This window comes from Macaca mulatta, chromosome X, assembly GCF_049350105.2.
Source record: "Macaca mulatta isolate MMU2019108-1 chromosome X, T2T-MMU8v2.0, whole genome shotgun sequence".
Lineage (NCBI taxonomy): Eukaryota > Metazoa > Chordata > Mammalia > Primates > Cercopithecidae > Macaca > Macaca mulatta.
The window spans coordinates 130,011,823-130,028,046 of NC_133426.1; the positions used below are offsets into that span (position 1 = coordinate 130,011,823).

Sequence of the window (16,224 nt, forward strand, 5' to 3'; positions counted from 1 at the left end):
ACCACTGCACTCCAGCATGGGCAACAGTGAGACCCTGTCTCAAAAAAAATGAAAACAAACAACTTAAGCATTTAAACCACATTTCTGATAAGTAGTGAGATAGAACATTAAGCAGTTACAGTATTACAAGCTTCATTCTATCTAAGAGGCAGCCTTAGAGATAACCATCCATAAAAATGAAACAAAGGGCAGGCAAAGCTTTTACACTAAACAGGTCTTGTTCATATTACTTGCATCATGGGAACCAAACAACAGTTGCATGAGTTTCCTAATCTTTACAAACATAAAAAACAAGGCTATAATAAATCCCAGTGTACAAACCCTGTCCCAAATATTTAAAAATGTTTTCCTGGACTGAAACAAATCATCAGAGACCCGCATGCCTGGACCGCATGTTCCAGTGTCATTGTAGAATAACCTTACTAGAATGAACTAAGGTGTTGGCCATCGGGTAATACTCAAGATCATTTACAAGGCACATTCCTTTGTTTTATCCACTGAAAAGACATGATTGCTTTGTGAATGCAAAGAAGTTTCTTTCAGGCCTCGGTGCCAGGAAACATTCTTCTCCGCTGCAACTAACTTTATATTTGATGGACACTAGTTCCTATAACTAATCACATTACCTTCTCTTTGTGGCCTGCCAGTTTCTCCATGGCCCACTTATACACGACATTTTGGGGTAATAGCTTCAGTTAGGTTATTAATTTCACCCAGAAACAAATTTTCTCATTTAAAGATACTGCACTGTTTTTTTCATAAATCATTTTTGGATCATAGTACAGTAGAAATAAATCAATCACATAATTGTCAAAAAAAAAAAAGGCTACTAGGATGTCTGCCCATGTTTGGCTAAAGTGCCTCCTTAAAAGAGGAAATGGTCCTATACCATGGACCAGTTACTTTCCAACAAATTGCAAATCACTTCTAGATTATTTGCCAAGGCAAGGAAGGCTGCTGCTCTAACTTTAGCCCCTACCATATAATCCAAGGTAGATATACAGACAACTGTCTTCCACCTTCTCACCATCCCCCCAAAAATTCAGCGTTAGTTATAAAGGTCTCAGACACCTTTGGAACAAGACCCAGAAAAACAAACGTACCACCTTAGGCCTATTTTCTTGAGAATCTGGCAAAAGCTATAGACTCAGAAAAGTGTACATAACACAAACTTGTACCCAATTTCTGGGATTCTGGAAGGCCCGTAAATATCCCCCAAGCTCATTCATGAGCCTTTAGTCAAGAACTCCTTTCTAGAAAATGGCAAGCTAGATGCCACCCACTAGAACGAGAGAGAGAGAGAGAGAGAGAGAGATCCTGCATATTACTTTCATGTAAAAGGTTCAAAGATGGGTTGGGAATCAGACACATTACTCGATAATAAAATATTCATACTGTGATAACTGCCTCAAAATGTCCTGCTTCGTTCATCTTCACTCCATAGTCACTGTGTAATCAGTAGTAAATTCGGCCTCACCCCAGTCTCCTTATCCAGGTTTATTCTTCCTCAGAGGACCTCCCTCCAAGTAACATAATGGAAGTTCCATGAGGACAGGGGTTTGTTTTGCTCATGGCTGCACCTCTGATACATAAGAGGCACTCATATATTTCAATAGGTTTTTGGGGAACAGGTGGTGTTTGGTTACATGAATAAGTTATTTAGTGGTGATTTCTGAGATTTTGCTGCACCCATCACCCAAGCAGTGTGCACTGTACCCAGTATGTGGTCTTTTATCCCTCACCCATCTCCCACCCTCAAATATTTTTTAATGAATACCCTATAGGACTCTCTACTCTTTATAGAAGGGGTTGGCAAACTATGGCCTGCAGGCCAAATGTAGGCTTCCACCTGTTTTGTAAATAAACTTTTACTTAACTCAGCCATGCTTATTCACTTACATATTATTTATAACTGCATCAACAATACAGTGGCAGAGCTTAGTAGTTGCAATGGGAACCACATGGCCTGCAAGGCCACAAATATTTACTATCTGGCCCTTTACAAAAAAAGTTTGCTGGCCCCCTATAGCATTCATTTGGTTCTTGTTTTCCAAACTAGATTGGAAGCACTCTCGAGACCGGTCTTATACTTCTTTGGACCTAGAACAGAGTAGATGCCCTAAAATAGCTAGCACTATACAAACAGATTTCCTACTTCCAATATATATTATTTTTACATAGTTAATCCAAAGATAGTATTTTCCATCATCAGTGCATTTCTAGCAAGGCCAGAACTGATTACCTGTGTTTGATGATTTGGGGCAACAGGAAGAAGGTATACTGATGCTATCTAATTAGTAGTAAACTTTCTAGTTCAAAATCACAATCATGAAACCTTTAAAATATGAATGCATATTTAACAACTGGAAAGTTTTTCCTGATATCTTTCAGACAAATAATTTTGACATAAGCCATAGTTATTTTCTCAAAGTCAGAAGTCACTCTAACAAAACATCTATTTTTATGTCAGGCACATTATAAGCACTCAACAGTCACTGAATACATCACCCTCCCATAAATATTCTGCTCATCGATTTTTGCAAATTACAATTACCTGAAAAGGGTATCAAGATTTATACCCTTTTGCCAATTCATTTAAAATATGCTCAGCATTTCTCAGTTCTTTAAAAAAGTATATCCTTTTTGTCATTCTCTGAAAATTTTAATTTGCATAGGTATTGTTTCCAAGGAACTGAAGACTAAATGGACAAATCCAGGCATGATATCAGTCCACTGTTTACTCCAACTATAGAGGTAATCAAAGAGGATATTTTCCTATTATCGGATGATATGTCATTTGAAAATAATGTAGCCCACGGAATAAGAACTGAGAAGGGCTAGGAACCTTAATGAATTATCTTTGCTATGTCATTTTGAATAAGCAACAATATACACAATAATATACAACCATTTGAGAAAACTATTGTTTATTTAGAAAAAAGGTTACACTGGTAGAATTCGGTAGATAAAAAAATTCTCTTTTAAAAATGTCACTGTGAAACTTTTCCAGACGAAAGTTTAGCAATACAAAGCTCCTATAGCTGTAGAATTAAAACAATTATGTTTTGATCCCCCCGCCGCCAAGATTTGTCTAACATAATTACAAGAAAAAATGGCAAGGGACAAGTGAGCGCTGGTACCTTTTTCTTTTTTAAACACGTTTAATGTTGTACATGTACTATATAAAATGATTCCTAAGCATTTCATAAGACAATGCTCCCATTGCTTTTAGTGACTAATATTAAGAACAAGCCAAATAATAAATTAAAACTGAGTTTTAAAATGAGGTAAAATCAAAATGGTTCAACAATTGTTTATTTTCAGTTTCAAACAATAAAAAGGAAGCATTTCAGAATGGAAATAAAAACTGAACCCAGGCAATATTTAGTTAAACTAAAGTAAAACTCTGTACACAGGTAACCTTATGCAGCACATTGTGCTATAAGTATGGAACAGTTAACACTTTCAGCCATTACTGAAAATAAACATGTAGAAACTAAGCAACAAGTTAAAATACAGTAATGCACAACTTAACAATTTTAAGTTTTCCACATGGAGCAATAAAGCAGATAACTGAATAATTTAAGGAGATGCAAATGGCCCTCTTCATTCTTAATTCTTGGCAATTTACTCAGGAAAATAAATTTCTGGTCGCAGCTGAACAGTTCCACTCCAATCTCACCTGAAAGAAACAAAGTGATTATATTGATAGAGAAGAAGGAAGGAAGGAAAGGAGGGAGTAGGGGAGGGACAGTTAGTCAAAGGAGGTAGGAGAAAAGGAAGGGAGAAGGAGAGAAGGAGAATGAAAGGAGGGAGGGGAGAAGAAAGGAAGAAGAGAAGAAGGAAGGAAGAGGAAAAGGTAAGGAGGGAGGAAGGTTTAAGAAAGAAAGAAAAGTTAATGAGTTCCATCAGTAACAAAGACTTGAGTCCCCAGAAAAGGATGAAATATTTGTGTGTTTCTTTTTGTCCATTCTTAGAAACCATTAAAGATAAACACACTAATGATGACTTAAAAAAAAAACTGAACATTGTGTGCATGTGGGAGAGAGGGGTGGGGGTAGGGAGAAAAAAATGGAGCAACAAGTAAAACTTTCCACAGGGGCAAGCAATAGCTTATCAAAAGTAAATAGAAAATGTAGCAAAGAAAAGTAACCTATTTTACATGGTCAACAAAAAAAGAAAAATGACATCACATTTTTCACAAGGACACAATTTTAATAGTAACTTATATTAAGATGCAGTGTCTGCTAAATTATAAAAATTGCTTTAAAAATATATTGACTTAATTATACTCATTTCCTTTCCTTTATGTATTGACATTTTTCAAATACTTCATATTGAAATAATTTCAAAACATGATTATTACAACATGTGGCAAATATCTTCACATCTGCCTTCATTCAAATTTTAAGCTAATGCTTAATGCATTAAACTTTATTGATGAAAATACTACATTCACATATTTCTTAAAACCAGGGCTAGAAGGGTCCTTAGAAAATAATCACACTTACATGAAATGCTGACAAATAATTTACATATCATTTCTACACAGCATTCTGTTCACACCATGTATAATCTTGACATTATCAATAACTGTGGATACATTTAATGTTGAACTTACAATTTAATACTTAAAAGCCATTGTTCCTGTCCATTAATTGCTGAATGGATAAATAAAATGTGGTACACACTCATACAATGAAACATCATTTAGCCATAAAAAGGAATGGAGTTGATACATGCCACAACATGGATGAGCCTTGAGAACATGATGCTAAGTGAAAGCCAAACACAAAAGGCCACAAATTATTGCATAATTCCATTTAAATGAAATGTCCAAAACAGTCAAAATCATAGAAACAGAAAGTACATTACTAATTTCCAGGGGCTGAGGAAGGGAAGAATTGGGAGTGACTGCTAATAGGCATGGAGTTTCTTTTTGGGGTGATAGAAATGTTCCAGAATTAGACAGCAGTGATGCTTGCACAACACAGCGGATATACTAAAAACCACTGAATTGTACACTTTAAAATGGCAAATCTGAGGCCGGGCGTGGTGGCTCACGCCTGTAATCCCAACACTTTGGGAGGCCAAGGTGGGTAGATCACCAGGTCAGGAGATCGAGACCATCCTGGCTAACATGGTGAAACCCCTATCTCTACTAAAAATACAAAAATTAGCCAGGCGTGGCGGTGCACGCCTGTAGTCCCAGCTACTCAGGAGGCTGAAGAAGGAGAATTGCTTCAACCCAGGAAGGAGGCAGAGGTTGCAGTGAGCCGAGATCGCGCCACTGCACTCCAGCCTGGGAGACAAGAGCGAGACTTGGTCTCAAAAAAAAAATAAAATAAAATAAAATAAAAGTAAAAGGCAAATTTGAAGTTATATGAATTTTATCCCAATTGTTTAAATTGCAAAAAAAGTCAATGTTCCAATTAAGAGCATCATGGTATCACAGTGTGGTCATAACTAGGAGAATAAGAAATGGGCTCTCAATCATAAAGGTGTCACATTACAAGAATTACTTGGCAAGGGATATCTTGGTGACACATTTAAGGGCACATTAAAGGATAAAATTGCTGTTGCTGTTAAAATATGTCAAGAACATCTTCCCCAGGAACTGAAATTAAAATTTTTACTAGAAGCCAAAATCCTCAAGCAATATAATCATCCCAGTACTGTCAAACGTATAGGAGTTCGCACACAAAGACGGCCTATCTACATCATTAAGGAACTGGTTCCAGGAGGCGATTTCCTCTCCTTTTCTGAGAAAGAAGAATGAACTAAAACTCAGTTAGTGAAATTTTCATTAGATGCTGATTCTGGATGGCGTATCTCGAGTAAAAAATGTATACACAGGGACCTTGCTGCAAGAAACTGCCTGGAGGTGAAAATAATGTTCTGAAAATCAGTGACTTTGGAATGTCTCGTCAAGAGGATGGTGGTGTGTATTCATCTTCTGACTTAAAGCAGATTCCCATTAAATGGACAGCACCAGAAGCTCTTAATTATGGGAGATATCGTTCTGAGAGTGACGCACGGAGCTTTGGCATCCTCCTCTGGGAGACTTTCAGCTTAGGGGGTCTGTCCATAGCCTGGAATGACAAATCAGCAAGCACAAGAGCAAGTGGAAAGAAGATACTGGATATCAGTCTCTTGGCAGTGTCCAGAGAGTATTTTAACAAAATAATGCTGAGGTGTTAGGATTACAAACTTGAAAACCGCCCCCAACTTTACTGAACTTCAGAAAGAGCTAGCTGCCATCAAGAAGAAAGTTGCACAGTGATGAAACAGTGCCAAACTCAGCCTTCAGGACTCTATTTTCAGCAGAGCAGTATTTCTCTTCTCATTAACATTTATACCACATTACCTGCAACATTCTCCCATTAACTATTTTTGAAAAATATGTGCTGCTTTAACCATTGTAAATAAGAAAGTATAAGTTCTAAATGTAAGGGATCACACAGATCTATCTTTTTCACATCTAGAACTGTTGCTGTTTCTCAAAAATTTTCTACTCCAGGCTCAGTTCATAGTCTGCTCTTCTCCATCACAGACACCTATTGGTGCTATAAGCTGTATTGGTAATATTTGTAGGGAACATCGCCAACAGAAGATGGCCTTCCTACTCTGCTGAGACAAGATTTTATCTGTGAACACCATTTTATATTGGTAATTATCTGGACCTCCTAAGTTGTTAGTTTTTTTTTTTTTCTTTTTCTTTTTCTTTTTGGCCAGAGATAGGTCCTGTTTTGTTAGTAAGACTGCCATTTCCCTATGTTTCACAATGCCATCCTATGCACAAAAATCCTCAAAGAGTTGAGGCAGCTGATTGTAACTGATGTTATAGAGAGCTGTGACAAGAAGAATCAAGTTTGAAAAGTACGGTGGTCTGGAGAAAGGAACAGCTAGGGTGGTCATCAAAGTAGAGAAGAAAAGGCAAACATAAAACCAGCCTTCTTAACAGAGGTATGCCTTTATAAAACACATACACGCTTTTTAATTTTATGATCAAATTTACCAAAAAGGTCCTAAGAAATATTTTAGTAGTTTATATAGATTCTTCATAAAAGAGCCCTCTGGATGGCAACCAAACAATTTTTAAGAGAAACTATAAAATACAAGCCCACAAAAATAATATATTATTTTTGGTTAAGTGTCTTCACTTCAAAGGAAGCATCTCAGAACTGCATTCCATGCATTTTTACTAGTGTCTGAAACTGTCAGAATTTCATTCTCATTCTCTCATTCTTTGCACATAAACCCCAGGTAGAAAGGCATATACGGATGCACTTGACATTTAAAAAGTCAAACAAATATTGATAAGGAAGAAAAAAGTTATGAGGAGAAAGACATGGGGACAGCTATCCTAAATCCACTTTACTCCTTCATTTACCCTTATACTGCAACCTAGGAATTCTTATAGCAAACAGAGTTCCTGAGATGTTCCATGTGGATAAAATGTAACAGAGTTAAGATGTGGATTCTGTTGAGCTGCATCTTAACTGCACCCAGGGATGCTTCTCAGGATAATTATGTGCCTAGGGGAAAGACACACTTAGGGCAAATGTTGCATGGAAGCCTTTTATAAGTGCTCATGCCTATGTCAAGATTTTTAAAAACAGCATATAAATGAATATTTGCTCTACTGTAAGTGGAACAGTAAGGAAACAGAAAATTTCTCCTGCCCTCTTCAACTGTTTGGTGCCTATGAATATCAGTGCACAAAACCTATACTCAGTATTTTTAAGTATAAAAGATGATAATGAAGAGAAAAATGATTTGTGTTTGTCATTTTCAAACTCCTAACAAGAGTCTAGTATACATGTAATGGTTACTACATACAGACCAAAATGAGAGCATACTAAATCTGCCCTCAAAAAATGTGCTGCAGCAAATAAGCAAGCTCTTTTAATCAGTATAGGTTTCTCGGTTTCTCTCCTATAAAATGGTGTGTTTGGTAGCAAAAAAGTCAATGTTGCACTTACACAGAGATATTAAATGTTTCTCTGGCATTGATGTGAACATTGATGAGTTCCCTATCCCATACCCTATCCCAATACCTATCGTCAACATCTAGGAATAAGCCTCAAAATGGCAATGCTTATTTTAACAAGAAATCTTTGGGAGCTTAGGAGGTCAGTTTCAAAGTATGAGCTGAAGGGAAAACAACAATACAAAAGAAAGGCTTAGAGCTGGAATTACAAAATCAATTGTCTACAGAGGCCAACAACATAATGAAAACAAAAGAAACGAGCTGAGTGGGGACTGACTGAGGTGAACTCTTTTTAAAAAGGCCCTTGCTCTATTCTAAATGGGGGGGGGGGGGGGCAGCACCTAGACAAGTGTAGCTGAAACCAGGATACAATGTTGCTATGCAGAAATCAGAACACAATGTTACCAGATGTTCCAGTCCTTCAAGAAAAACTGAAATTTGGATTTTGTCAATTCTGATTTTTAAAAACAAACAGATTTTTAAAATTTTGAAATATCGTGTGAGGTTAAGAAGGTGCATTTGGCTGGTGGTGGTGGCTCACATCTGTAATCCCACCACTTTGAGAGGCAGAGGGCAGGATTACTTGAGCCCATGAGTTCAATACCAGCCTGGGCAATATAGTGAGACCTCGTCTCTACAAAAAAATTTTTAAAAAAAGAGGCCTGGCGCAGTGGCTCAGACCTGTTATCCCAGCATTTTGGGAGGCCAAGGAGAGCGGTTCACTTGAGGTCAGGAGTTTGAGACCAGCCTGGCCAACGTGATGAAACCCCGCCTATGCTGAAAATACAAAAAAATTAGCCAGGCGCAGCGGCACATGCCAGTAATCCCAGCTACTTGGGAGACTAAGGCATGAGAATCGCTTGAAACCGGGGTGTAGAGGTTGCAGTGAGCCAAGATCGCACCACTGCGCTCCAGTATGGGCGACAGAGAGAGACTCTGTCTCAAAAATGAAATGAAATGAAATGAAATGAAATGAAATGAAATAATGAAATGCAATGAAATGAAATGAAATGAAAAATAAAATAAAATAAGAAAGTACATTTAACAAGCCACATTCTGCCCAAGGGCTGATAATTTGCAACCTAGGATTTAGAGGATAAAAATTAGGTTACACATGTGAGACTAGAAGGAATGGACCTGCAAAATATATTTGGCCTTCTTGGAATGGAAGATGAGAATAGGAATGTAGTAGATTAAAAATACAGATTATGAATAAGTAGTGCTAACTGCTATGTTCTTTAAAATCAAAGTCCTACATCCAAAATAATAAAAAGCAAGGAGACTGAGCATCTCAAGGCCTGGGAGCAAATGTCAGCTTAGCATAGCATCTGGTTCACAAAAGGACTTTCAAAAGTTTGCTGAACTCAACATCCCTGAGTTGAGGATCACATATATCAAATTAAAATTGAGAAGCCAAAGGGTGGTGGTTCTCAGAGGATAATTTTATAAGCAGGAATTTAAAAAAAAACAAAGTTACAGCAGGAAGAAAGGTTAAAGGCAAAGGAACTAGTAATCTTCAAGAGACTAAATCAAGGAGAGGCAAGATGAATTTGGACAAAGACTTTAAGGGAAATAGACAATGCAGAGAAGGAACAGAGTTTTGCAACCAAATATAGAAGACAAGAGAAGATGACAGAAGACTGGAAGGAATTTAATTATGGTCATATTTATATACTGTATCTTATTAATTCTTAAGAGACAGAGTCTTGCTCTGTCACCCACGCTGGAGTGCAGTGGCATAATCATGGCTTACTGCAGCCTTGAACTCCTATGCTCAGGAAATCCTCCAGCCTCAGACTCCCAAGGAGCTGGTACTACAGGTGCATACTACCATGCCTAGCTAAGTTTTATTTATTTATTTATTTATTTATTTCTTAGAAATGGGGTCTCGCTATGTTGCCCAGGCTGGTCTCAAACTCCAGGTGCATACTACCATGCTTAGCTAAGTTTGTTTTATTTATTTATTTATTTATTTATTTATTTATTTATTAGAAATGGGGTCTCGCTATGTTGCCCAGGCTGATCTCAAACGCCTGGCCTCAAGCAATCCTCTTGCCTTAGCCTCCTACAGTGGGATTACAGGCATGAGCCACCATGCCTGGCCTTGTATCTTAATTCTAATGTGATTGTTTTAACGTTTGTGAAAATCAGGATGATACTTACAAATCAGTGTGTTACTTCTCTACCAACCCTCCTCAAGAAAACTGTTCTAAAAACAATAATGAAATCTTACAAGTAATGACATCTTTCAATCATGGAAATATGACATATGTAAGAGCTATCCTTTCTAAAGAACAGAAAATAAAAGGGGAGTGGGGGAGGGCAGCAGATTTCAAAGTAGCCTGTAAAGAGATGGTTCCAATCAGAAATGATAACATTCTAAAAGAAAAGGAAGAAAAACAGACCTGACCAACCCTGGAATGTATCCAAATAGAAGGCAGCAGTCAACAACCAGAAAAAGAAGACTATCGGCCAGGCACGGCGGCTCATGCCTATAATCCCAGCATGTTGGGAGACCAAGTCACAAAGATGGCTTGAGTCCAGGAGTTTCAGACTAGCCTGGGCAACATGGCGAAACCCCATCTATACTTATAATTTTTTTTTTTTTTTAAATAAACTATCGGTCGGGTACAGTGGGTCACGTTTGTAATGCCAGCACTTTGGGAGGCCGAGGCAGGTGGATCACCTGAGGTCAGGAGTTCGAGACCGGCCTGGCCAACCTGGCTAAACCCTGTCTCTACTAAAAATACAAAAATTAGTCGGGCATGGTGGCGTGTGCCTATAGTCCCAGCTACCAGGGAGGCTGAGGCAGGAGAATCGTTTGAACCCAAGAGGGAGAGATTGTAGTGAGCCAAGACTGCACCACTGCACTCCAGCCTGGGTGACAGACCGAGACTCCATCTCAAAAAGAAAAAAGAAAAAGAAAATGAAACTATCAGCCAGATGGCCCAGCACAGTGGCTCACACCTGTAATCCCAGCACTTTGGGAGGCCAAGGCAGGTGGATCACCTGAGGTCAGGAGTTCAAGACCAGCCTGCCCAACATGGTGAAACCCTGTCTCTACTAAAAACACAAAAATTAGACAGGCATGGTGGTGCATGCCTGTAATCCCAGCTACTCAGGAGGATGAGGCAGGAGAATCTCTTGAACCCGGAAGGCGGAAGTTGCAGTGAGCCAAGATTGCACCATTACACTCCAGCCTGGTCAAAACAGCACGACTTCTTTGTCTCAAAAAAAAAAAAAGAAACTATCAACCAGAGTCTCACAGAATTAAGAGTCTACCCAAGAAGAAAGTATCATACAAAGTTGTCAATGAGGAATTCAACAGGATGGACATCCAGCTAGATGTACTTTTAAAAGAACATCTGAATCTAGAAGCTTTGCTATAAGACCACAAGCCAAATATCTAACCCTGACCAGTTTTGTTATCCCTTTGTTCCTAAGAGATTATACAGAGGAGTAAAATACAAATTCATGGTCAGTGTAAGAAAAACTCAAATCTGTAGCATAACCTTCACATACAAAAAAATAATATTTAGGTACTGAGTAAAGAGAGATATATAAAATCACTGTGAAAGTTGTCAGTGACAATGGCTGGCTCACTCCTCATGAAGATATGAAAGGTGGGCTTTTTGTTTTTCTTTTAATAGGGAGACCACATGTGACAGCAAAATGCCAGATTAAAAGAAAGGTTAAAATGAGGATTAAGAGTTTATGGCTCACCAGAGAAGATAGTTGTCAAGGTTGGAATGGGGGTAGGAGCAGCTAGAATTCAAGAATTAGCAGTAATATTTCCTTTTAAATCTATTAAATTCTAAATGTTCTTAACTCTCATTTACCCTACTTGACCCTACTCTACTTACATAACAAGCACCAAAAAAGCAGGAAAAGCACACCATTCATCATGTGTTGACTATATGGCAACCTCTCAAATCCCTGCTTTGCAGCCAAAATAAAGATGACAAAATCCATACCTTTAAGCCCATACCCTTATACAGAACTGGCTCTCAGACATTTCTCACTTATAATTTAAACACTGGTAAATAGCCTTGCTTATCTATCTGGTCTCATAAAAGATTAGAAGCATCCAATAATATTAGGGGGGAGGTATAGACAAGCAAGTATACTTAATATATTAAGGAGGTATAGACAAACAAGTATACTTAATATATTAAGAAATGATAGCTAACATGGAAGCAAGAGTCGGCCGGACACGGTAGCTCACACCTGTAATCCCAGCACTTTGGAAGGCTGAGGCAGGTGGATCACGAGGTCAAGAGTTCAAGACCAGCCTGGCCAACATGGTTAAACCCCATCTCTACTAAAAATACAAAAATTAGCCGGGCGCGGTGGCAGGCACCTCTAATCCCGGCTACTCAGGAGGCTGAGGCAGGAGAATCGCTTGAACCTGGGTGGCAGAGGTTTCAGTGAGCTGAGATCGCACCACTGCACTCCAGCCTGGGAGACAGAGTGAGACTCCGTCTCAATCAATCAATCAATCAATCAATCAATAAAGGCAGAATCAACAGCCTCAAAATACAGCTGTCTGGAACCATTACATTTAGGGGGCAAATTGTCCTACGTACTTCAATAATACCAAGGTATCACCAAACAGTAACTATTCAGATTATCTTAAGTGCTCAAAAAAGGCAATATTAGGGTCTGAACACTGTATCCACTGTGATGGAAATACAATTTATTTAAGATGGGTAAAATACTTTTTAAATCTCACATAAATCATAAGTGCATTACCTAAAAAAAAAAGTTACACATTGTAGATTCCAGAACTAAAAACACAGACCATATTTTCTGTTGCAAAACATGGGCAGTGGTTAAAAAAAAAAAAAAAAAAAAACCAAGGCACAAAAACTTAAAAATCTTTGGATAACACATCAGCATGAGAAAGCAAAAGGAACAGAAAACACTAAAGGATAGAAAGACCGAGGTTTGAGTGTTGGCTCTGTTGACTAATATCTTTATAACCCTCTTCAACTTAACCTCTCAGAGTCTGTTTCTTCACCTGTAAAATGCAGATACCACCACCATCATTTACAAGGCTATAAGGACTTTAAAAACATAATTAATTATCCAGAGAAGATGGGAATAAGTGGTGAAGATAAAGCCAGATGTTCTTAAATATATCTTGGTGCTTAAAAAAAATGTGTGGCTAATCAGCAAGCTTAAAATGAAAACAGCTTAAAAATAACTCTGAATCTTGTTTTGCTTCTATATCCAAAGACTTGGTCATTATATGTAGGTGAAAAAATCAAGTAGTTGTAGCTTGTAAAATGCATCTAGTTTTTCAACACTGTCAGACCTCGTTTTATGTTTCTATCATTAAATGAAAAGGTGGTGAGAGAACACTCACCTTGATGGAAAGTCTTTATTATCTGTGCTTGTCCGAGGACTTATGAGTAGATGACAAATTAAGGGAAAACAACTTTTGGGAATGGCGGAAAGAAGAACATCTCCCCTTTTAGTACAGCACCTCAGCTTGCAGGCCTATATAGGCTCTGACCAGCCTGGTAGCCTCAAACTCTACCAGCTCTGCTTGTCTGCCTCATCATTTTGCCCTTCTATTCCCAATGTCCCCGGCCCTAGGCACTCTCTGTTCCCTTTCTTCCTCTCTGTGATAATATAACCCGAAGGACTATAAATCCCTTAGTGGCATAAAACTCAGTCACCAAAGAAGTATTTTTAAATATCAAGAACATCAAGTATCCCACTTCCAGATTTCATACATTTTGAGAGAGTTAATTGGAAAGACCATTTCAAAACTAATAAGCCCTTAAGCATTTAAACCACATACTAAAAGAGTACAATTGTAAACATGACCAGTATCAAAGCTTTCCATTATACTGACTGAAAACATCAAAATGAAAAGGATATTGTTTCTTCTCTTCCTTTCCTCCTGAACTGTCCCGTTTCTCTTTCTTTTCTATCTTTTCTTTATCATGCCTGGACTCCTATAAGAAATGGTAGAATTAGTTGGGGAAGGGAAAACCAAATATAAAAGCCAGCTCAAAACCCCTTTTCATCACCCACAAGCTATAATTTGTCTTCAAAAACTTACTTAATATGACACCAAAAGCATAAGCAACAAAAGGAAAAAAACAGATACATTGAACTTCACCAAAAGTAAAAATATTCATTCATCAAAGAACACTATCAAGAAAGTGAAAAGACAACCTATAGAACTGGAGAAAAAATTTGCAAATCACATATCTCATAAGGATCTAGTATCCAAAATATATAAAGAACTCTTACAGCTGAGCAACAAAAACACAAACCCTCTAAATAAAAAATGGTCAAGGTATCTGAACAGATTTCTTGAAACATAAACAAATGGCCAATAAGCACAAGAAAATATGTTCAACATCATTAGTTATTAAGAAAATGCAAATCAAAACCACAATGAGACACCACTTCGCACTTACTGGAATGGCTATAATAAAAAAACAAAAACAGAAAATAACCAGTGTTGACAAGGATGTAGAGAAATCTGCACCCTCATACTTTGTTGGTAGAAATGTAAACTGTACAGCCACTGTCTAAAAGAGTTTGGTGGTTCCTCAAAAGTTAAACATAGAATTACCATATAACCTAGAAATTCCATTCTTGGGCATGTACCCAAAATAATTAAAAACAGGTGTTTGAACAAATACTTATAGCCCCACACAAATGTTCACAGCAGCACTACTGACAATAGCCAAAACGTGGAAACAACTCAAAAGTCTATCAACTGACAAATGGATAAATAAATGTGGTATATTCATATAATGAAATATTACTTGGCTATAAAAAGAAATGAAGTAAATGACACATGCTACAACATGGAAGAACTTCAAAAAAACATTATGCTAAATGAAAGACATCAGACACAAAAGGCCACATTATTGTACTATTTCATTTATATAAAATATTCAGAATGAGTGAATCCATAAAGAAAATAGATTTATGGTTCCCAGGGGCTAAGGAGAAGGGGAAAATGGGAGTGACTGTTTAAATGGGTATAGAGTTTTCTCTTGGAGGTGGTAAAAATGTTTTGGAACTAGGTAGAGATGATTACACAATACTGTAAATATACTAAATGTCACTTAAATGTATACCTTTAAAATGATTAATTTTATGTTATTTGAATTTTACCTCAATTTAAAAACACCTAAAAGAACAGCCTATCTTTTAAAGCATAGAATTAAAATGTTCCTTATATAATTTTCTAAAGCTGTTTTTATGAACTATGAATAAAAGGCATATATTTTCAATATACATAACAATGTTTTATAAACAATTTACACTTTAGTAATGGTTTGCTTATTACTTTATGGCAGATGCATGAGATTCATTTTAAATGTCAACCATTAATATGTAAGAGAATGTATCTTATACTCAATTTTTAAATCAAATACAAGTTTCAAACAAATGAGTTTATTAGGAGAAAACGTTACAAAAATGTTTCAAATCACAATCAAGACTTTTTGACGCTATGATGGTCAGAGAGAATACACGTGACCGTATTTTAATCTCAGGAATAAAGAGAAACTAAAAGCAAAGAGTTGGTGGAGAAAAAAGAAAATGCAAAGAACAGCTGAAACTCAATCAACAGAAGTAGGTGGGAATGGAATGGAGAGGGGAAAGGAATCTCAGAGGTATACTAACTCTACCCTCCTAGTAATCTGGGACTGAACTGACTCAAATTCCCCAAACACATAACCTGCCCTCCCTCAATATCTCTTCTTCCCACCCCTAAATAATGAACAAAAGACTGTATGACTAGGAAAAAAATTCAATATTTGCTAAATTTTCAGAGTTGATTTTTTTAAGATAAAGCATATTATTCCTTTATTTTCCTAATTTACCTTTTTGCCACCGGAGGAGATTTTATCCATCTTCTCAGATTTAAATGAATCACTGCCTTTTTCTTTGCCTGAAGATTTTGACTTATTTTTTTCCTTGTCTTTCTCATTTGGATAAGGAGATTCACAAGGACTTTCACTTTTATGTTTTGAAACCCCCACTAAAATTACAAAAGAAAATCATGAAAGCCTTTTCCAATTCACTTCGATGATACCTTCAAAGATATGAATAAGTCTACCTACTTGTTCCATTCTCCTCTTTACGTCGCTTGGTTAAGTCCGGTGGCACTTCACGGTCGTTGTTTGAGTGATCCTAGAACCAAGAATTGTGAACTACATTGACCAAGGGCTTTTGTTTTTGTTTTAAAATATTAC

At 37.2% G+C, this 16,224-nt stretch overlaps 1 protein-coding gene and 1 pseudogene across 12 annotated transcripts in view; one reads left to right on the plus strand and one right to left on the minus strand.

Annotated features, from left to right (window-relative positions):
* The window catches only part of LOC106995314 (tyrosine-protein kinase Fer-like), a 29,701-nt pseudogene extending 23,610 nt beyond the window's left edge, over positions 1 to 6,091 (plus strand).
* The window catches only part of THOC2 (THO complex subunit 2), a 132,424-nt gene continuing 119,110 nt past the window's right edge, over positions 2,911 to 16,224 (minus strand). For 4 of the 12 annotated variants that reach the window (XM_015128126.3, XM_015128122.3, XM_015128124.3 and 1 more), the window contains exons 35-39: positions 16,093 to 16,162; positions 15,853 to 16,010; positions 13,883 to 13,959; positions 13,362 to 13,407; positions 2,911 to 6,092 (exon numbers count right to left, since the gene is read on the minus strand). In XM_015128126.3, the coding sequence (XP_014983612.1) occupies positions 13,380 to 13,407; positions 13,883 to 13,959; positions 15,853 to 16,010; positions 16,093 to 16,162 (333 nt within the window). In that variant the 3' untranslated portion in view covers positions 2,911 to 6,092; positions 13,362 to 13,379. Of the gene's footprint in view, positions 6,093 to 13,361; positions 13,408 to 13,818; positions 13,960 to 15,852; positions 16,163 to 16,224 lie in introns of those variants that run through there. The other 8 variants (XM_077987565.1, XM_015128125.2, XM_015128119.2 and 5 more) reach the window with 6 other exon arrangements.